Source organism: Alnus glutinosa, chromosome 4, assembly GCF_958979055.1.
Source record: "Alnus glutinosa chromosome 4, dhAlnGlut1.1, whole genome shotgun sequence".
Taxonomy (NCBI): Eukaryota; Viridiplantae; Streptophyta; class Magnoliopsida; order Fagales; family Betulaceae; genus Alnus; species Alnus glutinosa.
In genome coordinates, this window is record NC_084889.1 from 1,343,397 (window position 1) to 1,357,221 (window position 13,825).

A 13,825-nucleotide genomic window follows, 5' to 3' on the forward strand; every position below is an offset into this window, starting at 1 on the left:
CCATTTGTACGTGCTCACTCTTTTTTGTTGTTCGCGTTATAAAAAAAAAATTATAAAGATTATAAAATATTTTAAGAACTTGGATTTTTTTTTTTTTTTTTTTTTTTTTATTTTATTTTTATGAGGAACTTGGAATTAAATTATGGTTAATGATTTCATGTTAATAACTTTTTTTTTTTTTTTTTTTTGGTGTTTTGCGTTGAAAGTTTGTTAACGTTTTGAAAAAGAGTGGATTAGAAAATACACCCTTTGGGTTTCTTATTAGTACTCTTGACCTTAGAGAAGAACTATTGTCCTAAGAGAAAAGACAAAAGAAATTTTAAAAGGGGGGGTACTCAATTATAGAGATCCATCCCTTTTAATTACTTTTGCGATGGATGATGTTCATCAAAAATTCAAAACCACTAAAAGTATTGAAAACTCTCGTACTAATCTATTTATCTACTATTTAGTTATTTGTTAAACTTTATTCAATTATCATGTTGCTCCTCAATCAATAAATACGAGTAGAGCATGTAACTTCTGATATATTGGATTGCCATTTTTGTAAATTTTTGCTGGAATTCTATATAATTTGGATTTAAAATGAGAGAGAATCTTGAGATCCTGAACTACTCGAGAACTTGCCTGGCATGTTAAGGCCCAAAATTTCCTCTGTCATTTCTTATTTGAATTTTTTGGACAATAAATTTTAAGAGATCCTAATTCTGATATATCTCTTATGTTAGAACATTGACCACACACACCAAACGACCGATGAAAAAGACCTACAAGAAAGGCACAAAAATGTTAGAGGTATGCTTGGAATGCCAATGAAATCACCTATGGTCAGTAAAGGAAGAATAAAGAAAATAAACCAATAAAGTATAGGCAAATGAAATAAAAGTAAGCGAAGTTGAGGAATCTTAGTTGCTTTCATTTTTAGGTTTACTGTTTCTGTTTCTACTAAATATGATAGATGGATTATGGGTACCAATATGACGTTTACCAAAGACAAGAAATCAGTGCAAAAAGATAAGAAGGGAAAGCATGAAATAAGTAAAAAAGGTAGTGAATTCGTGGAATCTTTAGGGATTGATTTCCCTTTATATATGGAATTTATAGAGAATGGTAAGTTTCTCTACAAAGCCAAGCCTAAATAAAAAAGATAATAAAGGTCAAAATTCGTTGCCTTATCAATCATAATCAGTTTACCAAATGTGTTGCACTAATGTGATATTCCGTGGTTCTCCTCGGGCATGGGCTTCCTTTCAGGCCACCTCTATGGCCAGACATGCTTAAGCACTAAGCAGGGGTCAAAGCTCCGGGCCCCAAATCGAATGAGGAGGTTGGTTTTGGATAATGAAGTCCCATAAACTCTAGATAATTGGTTGTTTGAACATTGGGTACACCATATCTTATATATAAATATAATATATATTACAAGGGCCAATAAACGTCATGAATGCATGGCGTCCACATATTGAAAGGCAGCTTCTATTTCTAGAATGTTTGGATTTGTGCTTTTCCTTGGTGCATAGAGAACAATTCACTTTACTTAAAAGCACATCTGATCCAATAATTAATAAATAAACCCAGATGGATTTGTTTTCACTTGCCCTGATCAGCTAAATTGGAGAGTGAAGTGGACGCACTTAATAAAGAGACTGAGAGATGGGTAATAGATATGCGTGGGGGGAGTATTGGGAAACTAAAATCCCAAGTCAGAAAGCAATAATAAAAAGCCTGCTGTGTAAAATTATAAATAAAGGAGCCGTACTGATACGCTATCCGTTCTTAAAGATACCTCAAGATTTTCTTCTCTTCACTGCGCGTCCTGCACTGCCCCCCTTCTCTTCTTCTTCTTCTCGAACCAAAAATTTCTTCCATCCTGCTTTTTCGAAAGAGAGAATCTTTAAGAGAAAGACAAACGGACTGTATAGTTTAGAACCAAAAATAAAAATAAAAATGCAGAGCTTCAAGGCATCTCCAGCTAACCACCAACTCTATTGCCACTCTTCCTACTTTCATCGGTACGCTCCTCTCTCTCTCTCTCTCTCTCTCTCTCTCTCTCTTTATATCTTTGGGATTGTGTCTTGAGTGGGTGAATGTTTTTTTTTTGTATAGCAAATTCAGCATGTGTTGTATTTTGGTGTGACAAAGTGTCTCTATTTCTCCATGTGTGAAACAGAGGAGATGGAAGTGGGAGAGACCAGACGCATTTTACGGATCTCGGAGAGCTTGAACAATCCGCTGCTGCCTTTCATCACGATGATGCTGTTGATTTAAGCCCAAGTATTCTCTTTCTACGCTGTCTCTTTTTATGTAGTACATTAATATTTTTATACATATTATCTGGAAAGTTCATTTTCTCTAACCGCTTCTAACATTAAAAAATTCTTTGTAGCCTCAATCTTCAATGTAAAACCGGTCAGTGTCGCTGGCGTTCCTAATAACCTGCACTATGGGACCTTGAACACGGTACTCATTCCCACCAACTTCTCTAGAGGAATACATAAACTTGAGAGGAGTATATGATCAAGTTTCGTCCTTCTTTATTGATCGGTGGTTTTGGGGTTGTCTTGGATTCTCTGTGTGCTTGTGTAGAGCATTAGCTGTGTGGACACAGGGCAGCAATTCCTGTACCAGAAGGGGAATATCACGACTGGCGCAAAGCTGCGAAACGGGCACCATATTGAGAGCTGGGGTGAGTCAGGCATGGCTGCAGACACCAGCCAACAGACTGACACCTCCACAGATGTTGATACCGATGATAAAAACCAAGTGGGTGTCTGTTTCTTCACCCTATTCTCTGCTTTTAAATATTTTGTAGAATGGAATCTTTGAGCTTAATGGTGGGTCAGCTTAGGATTGAGGACTTTTTACTGTTAGTTTGCGTCGCGTTGTCATTCTTCACTGTATGTCGTGGAATTTTACTTTTTGTTTACACCTGCTGTATTTTGTGGAGGTTTCTCTTCTCAAAACAAAAACATTAACCAACAACACAAACAGAACACTCCTCGAACACACACAAATTGACAAAAAAAAGGGACACTCCTTAAAACACGAAAAAAAAACAAAAACAGTTTTCACTTCATGTTCCATTAATAAACACATTTTTTTGTTAATTAGTGGATTCCAGTACTCACATTATAATAAACTAAATTAGCTGACAAGTGACAATCCTCGACTGAGGGTTACTACGATTGTAATTTATGGTTCTGCTGGAATAAAAATGGCTTCCTTGGTGAGATATTTGAAAATGTAATGTGGCAAGGATGACATTTATGTATTGCAGTTGAATTCGTTACTTGAAGTTACAAAGCTTGTTGGTTGGAAATTTCTGATGGTGGATCTCGATTGTATTGTAGTTTCATGGAGTTCACAGTGGAGCACTTATGGCTGTAGATTCCATGGATCAATCTAAGGCAAAAGCTGGTGACCAAAAGGTTACTGACAGTAATGTTACTTCTGTAGTTTGTGGTTATTATCCAGTTTTGTGTTGAAAGATTTGTTTAAGTCACCGGTTGTTCTAAAAACTTAAAACTGATGAGAAGACCTAGACTCCCCCTCAATATGTGGGGCTGAACATGTAGAATATTTAGTTTAATAATGTTAATCACAAGTTGTAAGTGTTCTTGTATAATTTTAAATCACCTATTGCTTCAAAAGTTTAAATTGGTGGGGGAAAAATGAATTTAATTATTTAATTGGTATTCTAACAAGGTTCATGTTTTATTTGTTTATTTATTTTTTTGCAGACACTTAGAAGGTTGGCTCAAAATCGAGAAGCTGCAAGGAAGAGTCGCTTGAGAAAGAAAGTAATTCCTCTATGCTAGTCTGTTATGATTCTTCTTTGCGTTGGATTAATGAGGTTTTCTTTTTGACGCTTTGTAGATCTTCATTTTTCAAGTGACAAATACTTTGTATATTGTAGCTCCATCTCATATCTATTAGTTTGATCTATAAAACCCTAGATGCTTATGCTTTGCCTTTTGGTTTTGCTTACTCTATTTTCCCAGCTGTTACTATCATGGCTAAAACTCGTATTGGTGGCTATGCTATTATGTGATATTCATATAAAATAGGAAAATGTCTCAGTTCAATTGTTTTGGCTTATCATTCTAAGCAATATATGGAGGGAAATGGTAAAAGCACATTGGTGGCCGTTCTATGGTTTGTAACTTACTATTGACTTAATAAATGCCCTGCAGATTACTTCAGTTAATAACCTGTTGGTTGGATTTAAATCCAAAATCGTTTTTGATATAATCTTTCATTATCCTTGTTGGTGGGTTCTTTGTTTCAGTAATCAGCTTTTGGTACTTGCTTCTTTTTCTTCCAATTTTATTAGGTTACCTTTTGGTGAGAGCGATGTCATGCTAGGTGTCTCCCTGAATTTAGTTATTTACCACTTCTTTGTGGATGATATTAATTAAATGAAATGAAACATAATTGGATCACTCATACAATTTGGTTTTGGATAGGCATACGTCCAGCAGCTAGAGAGTAGTCGACTCAAGCTTACACAGCTAGAGCAGGAGCTCCAACGAGCACGCCAGCAGGTGTGATGAGTTAATTCTTGTTTCCATATATTTCTTTTTTGTGTTTTTGGGTGGGTTGGGGGGTTTCTTTATTTTCTTTACCATTGCTAACTTAACTCTTTTTTTCATGGGTTTGGTATTATAATACAGGGTGTTTTTATTGCAAGTGGATTTTCAGGGGATCATGGTCGGTCAATGGCTGGGAATGGTAAGGGATTTTGGGTACATGTATATTCATTCATTGCTGGCCGATACTGAAATGGTATGTTTTGATCCTGCAATTTATTGTTAATAATTTTACTTCAGGGGCCTTAGCCTTTGACATGGACTATGCGCGCTGGCTTGATGAGCATCAAAGGCTGACCGATGATCTAAGATCAGCTGTGAACTCTCATATGGGTGATAATGAATTGCATCTTCTTGTTGATGGTGTAATGGCACATTATGATGAAATTTTCAGGCTAAAGAGCATTGGTGCAAAGGCTGATGTATTTCACATGCTTTCTGGCATGTGGAAAACGCCTGCCGAAAGGTGTTTCATGTGGTTGGGAGGATTCCGTTCATCTGAACTTCTCAAGGTGATTTATTGTTTAATGGTTTTAGATGTACAAAAACCAGCCAGCCTTCCTCCGCTGATTCAATAAAAACTAACATTTTGGTTTTGGAAATTCAGATACTTGGGAACCATCTTGAACCTTTGACAGATCAGCAGTTGATGGGTATATGTAATTTGCAGCAATCCTCCCAACAGGCTGAAGATGCTTTATCTCAAGGGATGGAAGCTTTGCAACAATCTCTAGTAGAGACACTTTCTTCAACCTCTTTGGGCCCGACTGGTTCTGGAAATGTTGCCGACTACATGGGACAAATGGCAATTGCAATGGGAAAGCTTGCAACACTTGAGAATTTCCTTCACCAAGTAACAAACTTAACCTCACGCATCATGCTTAAAATTATATGAACTTGCTCTCTCTCTCTCTCTCTCTCTCTCTCTCTCTGTGTGTGTGTGTGTAAAAGCAGATTCATATATGCTAGGACAATGGTAATTTGTAACTATAAACCCTATAATTTATTTCTTGCTAGGCTGACCTTTTGAGACAGCAAACTCTGCAACAAATGCATCGAATTTTGACCACTCGGCAAGCTGCTCGTGCACTTCTTGTTGTCAGTGATTACATATCACGTCTCCGGGCACTCAGTTCGTTATGGTTAGCACGCCCTAGGGAATGACATTAATGCTTCCACAGAATCGTGCTGTAGACTTCGCTTAGGCTTCTTACATGATTAGTCGGCTATCTATCTTCTATTAGAGGCTTCGATCTGGGAGCATGAAGATCGAGAACGATAATGCAGACTAGGCCAAGAAATTTCTTTCTATTGCTGCTTTTCTTGTATGCCATTGATCATAGGTAAGGTTTTGCTCTTGGCTCATGGAGATGTCTTAGTGGTGGGTCTCTTGAATTTTGTAATTAAGTCCTGTCGGGTATGGATGGATACTGATTACCGCCAAATAATGCGATAGTATTCTTATCATATAGAGCTGAGGCTTGACAGGTTAAACAGTACTTAATAGCGCTGCCAGCAGTTTTTTTCCTTATTTTGGAAATTTCTAACTTCTGGGTTATTCTTATAAATACGAATGGCATCACCTGTGATCATCTTTTCCTTTTTTCAAAGGAAATGCTTCTTGTTAATCAACTGTTATTACATAATCTGATACACTTGAAAAAGACTTAATTATTCTACCGTCACCTAAAGTATGTGCATTGACTGTTACAGCAGTCGATATTATTTAAATATTTCTTAGTATTCAATACAACCATTACTAAATTGTATGTTTTAGATCGTACATAGTTATGGTCATCTCATCTTATCGTGGCATTTTATACTTCCTTAATGAGGTAGAATCTGGGTTCTTTTGGACTCGCCAAGATGCTTTCTATGTTCGTAAGTACTCCACTCGTTTGGTTACTCTCATTATTCGTCCTTCATGCATAACATGATGCATACATTAATAGGAATAAAATTATTTTTCAGTCATTTAACAAGGAGAATTTTTTATTATTATTATTATTATTTTTATGCTCATTCCTTAGAGTTTAATAAGCACGTTTTGATTGTTTAGGGCCGATGTGAGAAGTGTCAATGATTGGGTAGTTTACGATTATCTTACATTGTCACGTCAGTTATAATCAAATTTGTTGATCATTTAGTAGTCATTATGTTAAGTGTCACGTGAACTTAGAACTTATAAATTGACGTGGTAGTTCACATGCCAATGTCATGTCAACGATAGTCAAATTTAATTGATTATAGTCTAATATGAGAAGTGCCATTTCAATTTGTGACCTTTGTGGTACTCATGACAACATTCATCGGACAAAGGAAAGCACATATGGGCTTTATAATGACCACTGGATTTGACCATCTGAGGGATAAACACCTCAGTTCCATTGCCATTTCTCCACAATTTCACAAGCCATGGTGGAACGGAATTGGTATTCTCATTTTCCCACCAATTGAAATAGCTTCCGAGCTGCAGTATTGAAGGGAAGCTACTAGCTGTTAAGCTGCTCGAGCTTCCTTTGACAGCACTAAAGGAGTTTCCCTGTTTTGCCTAGTGGAGATCTTCATCGTCGTCTGCCGTCGAAAGCAAAACTTGTCTCCTAATGTCGGCGTATAGAACATCATTATGATCGGCACCTTTGAGTTCAAGATAGTGGTCTGCGTCCATGTTGGGTTGATGACTGTAAACAAACTCAAACTCCATTAACGAGCTGGAAATGGAGAATTGGGTTTTGGTCGGAGAGGTTGAATTGGTTTCTTGTGGAACTGGTTTTAGGATTACTATATATAGATGGATAACAGGGAAAGAGTACTCTGTTTGAGGTCAATGTTATAAGTCAAGGGACACTGGATTGGTTAAATGCTTCCAAATGGATCCGAATCCAAATAATGTCCCCTTTTGTTCGTTACTTCATGTACATTTCTGTTCTTTCTGAAATGGGTCATTAGTTTACGAGTATGGTTAGGGTACTATATTACTTTTATTACAAATTTGTGGCACTTTTCACGTTAGTCTCTAAAAAATTAAGATAAATATGTAGGTATTACAACTTTTACTTCAAAGTCATTTACAAAATAATGTGACAGTTCATAATTAGTGATAATTAGTGAAATGATTAAGAGTGCATGGTTGACAGATTAACTACTATACTTATTTCATTAATTATAGACCGCTACATCAATTTGTAAAAGACTAGTAAAAATTAAAATACTGCCACGTCAGGCCTATTCAATGCATGTGGTCAACCAAGCATTTTCTTTAGTTTATACTTCAAGCCTAATTCTAAGCAAACCAAATGGATGAGAATGAAAAAAGGGATTTGATTCCTACACAACACCATCACAACAAGTGCACAACACTCCCTCACATGGAGGTGGGCCCCACACACTGGACTCCACCCCAATGTGAGGGGGTGTTGTGCACTTGTTGTAGTATTATTGTAAATCTATCATTTTCCATGAAAAAAAGATAAAAGATAAAAACACCGAAAATCCCCTCTAGTGAGAGAAACTCTACCCTTAAACCAGAGTTTGGTTCATCAACCTTCTTTTTCTTTCTTAACTCACATCTTCCATCTTTGGAAACTTTTTGACCCTTTCGGTACCTATAATTTCCCTTCTTTCCTTTTCAAGCTTCTTTCCACAATCATCATTTTTCTACTTTTCCAAGTTGCGATGACTACACCACCCTTTAATCTGCAAGACCTCATTTCTGGGACTTAGGCTCTTAACTGTGATGATCCTTCAACTTTGGAGACGTTACCACTGGCTACACCACTTTTGGCTCTCCACCGTCTAATTGGTAAGCTTTTATCTTCCAAACCACCCTCTGCTTATTGGTTGCGAGAAACTTTAGTTAATTTATGGAAATTTGCCCACCCCTTTGAGATTACGGACCTCCCTGAAAACAAGTACCACATTATTGTCTAAGCTCATGTTGACAAAACTATGGAGTTAGGACCATGGAACATTAAGGGTTCTCTACTTGTTTTAACACCCTGGACTCCTGATCTTACTTTTGAGGAAGTTGAGCTTTTTACTTGTGCTTTCTAGGTTCAAATTCATGGTTTGCCTCTCCAAAATATGACTGCCTGGAATGCTGCAAGTATAGGACTCTCTCTTGGTAAAGTTTTGGACGTTGAAAATTGTTCTACTAAAGGTATTATTGGTACTCATCATCTCCGACTTCGTGTTGCTATTGATACTCGCAAGCCCCTTGTTCTCGGGTTTTCTCTTCCACGCCCAGGTCGTTCTACTGCATGGGTTCGGTTTCTCTATGAGCGTTTAGCGGACTATTGCACCCTCTATGGGTTAATTGGCCATAGGAAGAACTTCTGCCCTTCTCCACCACTTTAAGGACCACAAGATAAGTATGAGATATCTCTTCATGCCTTTGTTCTTTCAGGTCCCCGGTCTTCTTCTTCTCCAAGTTTGAAGGTTCGGGCCATTACTTCTGCTCCAGTAACGACTGTATTAGCTTCTCCTATGCTGGATTTTTCATCTGCTCTTATCTGTGCTCCATCCTTTGCGGCAGTCTCCTTAGTGCTTCCCCAGCAAGCCACCACTACGTCAACTAACCGCCCAACACAACTTGCTGAACACGTTCTGCACGATTCGTCATCTCCTCGAGCTGTGCTTCTCCCGCACGTGGCCCCCTACAACCCATACTTGCATATACTTGGACATGAAGCTGCCACGTCTCCTGCTGCAAGTACTTTTTCTTCAGTCAAACCTGCATCGCCGACTGAACGTGGTAAGGGAGTTTTAATTGCATCTGATATTTCTTCTGCTACTTTGGACAACACCCCATTAGCCCGGCTCATGTTTTTTGGGCTTTCTCCACCTCTTTTAACTCCCTCTGTTGGCCCTCCTGTTCACCCATCTCTTCCTTCCAGCCAATCACTTAATCCTTCTAGCCCATCTTCTCTAACTCAACCCAATATCATTTTACCACCTCCCCTTTTCCAGCTTGCATCCCAGATTTCCCCCTCTAGCCCTTCCCACCACATTCAGCCTTCTTTTAACCTGCCCTTTTTTCATCCTTCAGGCTCCTCTCCTAGAAAAACCACCCCCTCAGGTTCCCGTTACCACCCTTACCTTACAAAAACCCCCCACTGGTCCCCTCCGTGGCCTTGCTCCAGCACACTCCCCCCCCCCCCCCCCCCCCCTCCCTCTCCTGCCCGTTCTAGTCACCCTATTGGAAGAAAACGACACACTGCATCCGGAGACTTAGACTTACAGGATCGCATGTATATGGCAGCTTATTCTTTGTCTTCTTTAAAGCATGTTGTTGTCTCTCCAGTGGCTTTAACTACAGCTTTTAGCTCTCAGCCTTTACCTTCAGCTCATTCTATCCCAGTTGAGATGGTAGTTCCACCAGATTCTCCCTTTGCTACAAAGATTGTTTACAAAGCTGCTCGTAAGGCTTGTAGTGTTACCCAGCTAGTTTTGGTGGATGCCCAAGACATTGCTGTTACTTGGTCAGATTCTGCTCCAACTTTAGAGGCGGTTGGTTCAACCATGCCCCCTCCAGTTCCATGAAGTTTCTATCTTGGAATTGTAGAGGTCTGGCCAACATCTTTACAATTCGCAGTCTCAGGGACATCATCAGGCTAAATAACCATGATGTTATTTTTTTGTTTGAAACTAAAACTACTGCTACTATTACTACTTCTATTATGCTACAGCTTGGGTTTACTCACTTAGTTCAGGCCCCTCCCCCTTTCTTTAGAGGTGGTATTTTGCTTGCCTGGAAACATGATGTTAACCTTACAAGCTTCTTTGTTTCTCTTGATATTATTTGCGTTTCGTGTTTATCTGTTGATACTAATGTGAAATGGATGGTTTCTTTTGTGTATGGCCCCCCTTATAAGAAATCTTGTTCGGATTTCTAGTCAAAACTTGCTGATTTTGGAGTTACTTTTAGTGAACTTTGGCTTTGCATTGGGGATTTTAATGCTATTACTGCTTCTGTTGATAAATTGGGTGGTCGGCCGTTTTATCGCAATTTTGATAACTGTTTCTCTCAGTTTCTTAATTCTATGGGTTTGATTGATTTAGGCTTCTCTAGTAACCCTTATACTTGGTCTAATCATCGACAAGGTATTGGTCTTATTAAAGAACGCCCAGATAGGGGCATTGCCTATTTTTCCTGGATTCAATACTTTCCAAATTTATCCGTCACTCATATGCCAACTTATTCTTCTGACCATAATCCTCTTATATTAAACACTACTCTCTCCATCCCTTACCTTCCTCGGCTTTTTCATTTTGAGGAATTCTGGTCTCGGGATTCATCTTGTGGTGTGGTTATTGATGAAGCTTGGTCTCTTGACATTATTGGATCCCCTTCCTTTTGTTTTACCAAAAAACTTAAAAATACTAAGAAAGCTCTTAAGTATTGGAATAAACATTATTTTGGTGATATTTGTACCAAGCTTGATTCTACCCTTAAATTGCTTGATAGCACTCAACAGGCTCCCTCCACTAATTCTACTTTAGCCTTTGAACTTCATCTAAAGTCTTTGATTTTTGAGTATCTACAACATGAGGAATCTCTATGGAAGAATAAATCTAAGGAACTGTAGTTGACTTGCAGGGATCTAAATACTAAATTTTTTCATACTAGTACTCTTATTCGTCGCAGGAAAAATGCTATTGACTGTTTATTTACTCCTCCTGGTTGGATTACAGATAGGAATGCTATTGGTAGAAGCTTTGTTTCTCATTTCAAATCTACTTACACTTCTACTAATATATCTTCTGCTCCTGAGCTTCTGGATCTTTTTCAATGCTATATTTCAAATGACGATAATCTTTTTCTATGTGCTATTCCTACAGAATCTAAGATTTTTGAGGCTTTGGTTAGTTTGGGACGTTTAAAGGCTCTGGGTCTTGATGGTTTCACTGTTTTATTCTATATGAAATATTGGGATACTATTAAGCATACTGTTCTACATGCTGTTTGGAATTTCTTTCAGAATAATTAGCTTCTTCGGGAACAGAATCATACTTTCTTAGCTCTGATTCCAAAAAAGATTGGTCCTCTATTATTCAGAATTTTCGACCTATTAGTCTTTGCAATATTATTTACAAGATTATTTCCAAATTGCTTGCTAATAGGCTCAAGCCTCTACTCACCAAGTTTATTTCTCCTTTCCAAACGGCTTTTGTACCTAATCGTCATATACATGATAACTCTATTTTGGCCCATGAAATGCTTCACTCTCTCAAGGCCAAGAGAGGACGTGGTGGTCTAATAGCAATTAACCTTGATATGGAAAAAGCCTTTGATAAGATGAAATGGTCTTTTTTACTGGCAATTCTTCACAAGCTTGGTTTTCACTCCCGTTGGATCAACTAGATTCGTCTATGTATCTCCACATCTTCATTCTTAGTTCTTTTAAATGGCAGTCCCTTTGGTTTATTTTCTCCCTCATGGGGACTCAGACAAGGTGACCTTCTCTCTCCATTTCTCTTTATAATTGGATCTGAGGTTATTTATAGGCTCATATATAGTTCTCTTCGTGGTTTTAAAATTGTTAGAGCTTGTTCTCCTTTGAATCATTTGCTCTTTGCTAATGACTTGATCATTTTCTCTACGACTACTTCCACTGAGGCTACTACTATTAAAGAATGTCTTGATAAATATTGCCTCTGGTCTGGCCAATCCGTGAATCTTGTTAAGTCTAATATTCTGTTTAGTAAAAACATAGTTTCTTCTACTATTACTGCTATCCACAGTATTCTTTCTTATGTTGTCACTCCTACTATTGCTAGACATCTTGGTCTTTCTCTCTTAATTGGCAAATCCAAAGCTGCTACTTTCTCTGATATTTTGGATAGAGTTCAGGGGAAAATTGATGGATGGCGTTTAAAAACCCTATCACAGGCAGGTAAAACGATTTTGGTTAAAGTGGTGGCTTCTGCTATCCCATCTTATGCTATGAGTTCATTTCTGCTTCCTAATGGTTTTTGTCATAAATTGGTCCTTGCTTTTAAGAATTTATGGTGGGGTTTTTCAAAGGACAAGTCCCGCAATTTAACTCTTAAATACTGGAGTTTCCTTTGCCTTCCAAAGGATTAGGGTGGTTTGGGTTTCAGGCTCATGAAAGATGTTAATTTATCTCTTATTTCAAAGCTTGGATGGAAGCTCTTCACTAATCATGACAGCATTTGGGTTCCTTTATTCAAAAACAAATATATTAAGTATGGTAATCTTTTCTCTTGTCCTCTCAGTTTTGGCTCTTGGATTTGGAATGGTATTAAATCCACTATCACTCTTCTTACTCGAGGTACGTGCTTTGTGCCTCATTATAATTCTAGTTTGCCTATTTGGTCTTCCCCTGGATTCCCACCCTTGATAATTTTATACCTATCCCTTGTTTGCCTCAACTCCCTTCTTCTTATCATTTACATATTGCTGATCTTATTTCGTATCCCTCTTTGACTTGGAGACCAAATTTACTAAACTTTTTGTTTCATTCTAGTATTGTGGCTGAGATTTTGAAAATACCTATTAGGTTAAACAATGATACTTGTTTATGGACACCTTCTTCCAATGGTACCTTTTCAACTAAATTCGCTCATCATCTTCTTTCTTCTACCTCCCATCATTCCTCTTCTCCCCTCCCACCATCTAGTTGGAAATCTTTATGAAAGCTCAATATTAATCATCGTTTAAAGTTATTTCTTTGGAAGATAATTTGGAATACCATTCATACTAAGTTTAGGATTTCTCACTCTCTGCCCTCCTCTTAAATAGACTCTTCTTGTTCTTTATGTGCTGGTCTTATTGATTCCATTCTTCATCTCTTTTTCTCTTGCCCTATTACTCGGGGTTTGGCACCAATCTTTTTGGCCTATGGATATTCTTACTTTACGCATTGCATATATGACAAAATGGCTTTCTATTATCCTTAATCCAACAAAGATTGTCATTCCCGTAGAAGACTCTCATTTGTTTCAGATTTTTGCTGTGGTTGCTTGTAATCATATTTGGTTCTCGACGTATAAGGCTCATCATGAAGATTTGGTTCCCAATGCTCTTACTATTTCTGCTCATATTAATAGATTGGTTCTGGAACATTCTTCAGCTTGGAAAACTTCTCTGTCAAGAAGCCTTGAGGTTTGGCAGATGCCTAGCTCTCTTTTTATCAAAATTAACTATGACACTGCTATTCAGGATTCTTTTTCAGCTCAAGCAACGGTTATTCAAGACTCTACTGGTACTATTA

At 37.9% G+C, this 13,825-nt stretch overlaps 2 protein-coding genes across 3 annotated transcripts; both read left to right on the plus strand.

Annotated features, from left to right (window-relative positions):
* Positions 1-1,760: 1,760 nt before the first annotated feature.
* LOC133865986 (transcription factor TGA2.3) lies at positions 1,761-6,253 on the plus strand. 2 transcript variants are annotated; one of them, XM_062302529.1, is made up of 11 exons: positions 1,763-2,012; positions 2,171-2,274; positions 2,387-2,460; positions 2,587-2,763; positions 3,351-3,428; positions 3,741-3,800; positions 4,467-4,544; positions 4,674-4,731; positions 4,830-5,101; positions 5,197-5,442; positions 5,607-6,253. In XM_062302529.1, the coding sequence occupies exons 1-11, from the start codon at positions 1,948-1,950 to the stop codon at positions 5,751-5,753; spliced, it is 1,359 nt and encodes a 452-aa protein (XP_062158513.1). In that variant the 5' UTR covers positions 1,763-1,947; the 3' UTR covers positions 5,754-6,253. The 2 variants fall into 2 exon arrangements, with proteins under 2 accessions (XP_062158515.1, XP_062158513.1); XM_062302531.1 differs by lacking the exon at positions 3,351-3,428 and having other exon boundaries at positions 1,761-2,012.
* A 1,844-nt stretch (positions 6,254-8,097) lies between these two features.
* LOC133867120 (uncharacterized) lies at positions 8,098-10,465 on the plus strand. Its single transcript, XM_062303802.1, has 3 exons — positions 8,098-8,391; positions 8,643-8,748; positions 8,995-10,465. Exons 2-3 carry the CDS (start codon positions 8,673-8,675, stop codon positions 10,128-10,130), a joined length of 1,212 nt encoding a protein of 403 aa, XP_062159786.1. The 5' UTR covers positions 8,098-8,391; positions 8,643-8,672; the 3' UTR covers positions 10,131-10,465.
* The last annotated feature ends 3,360 nt before the right edge of the window (positions 10,466-13,825 follow it).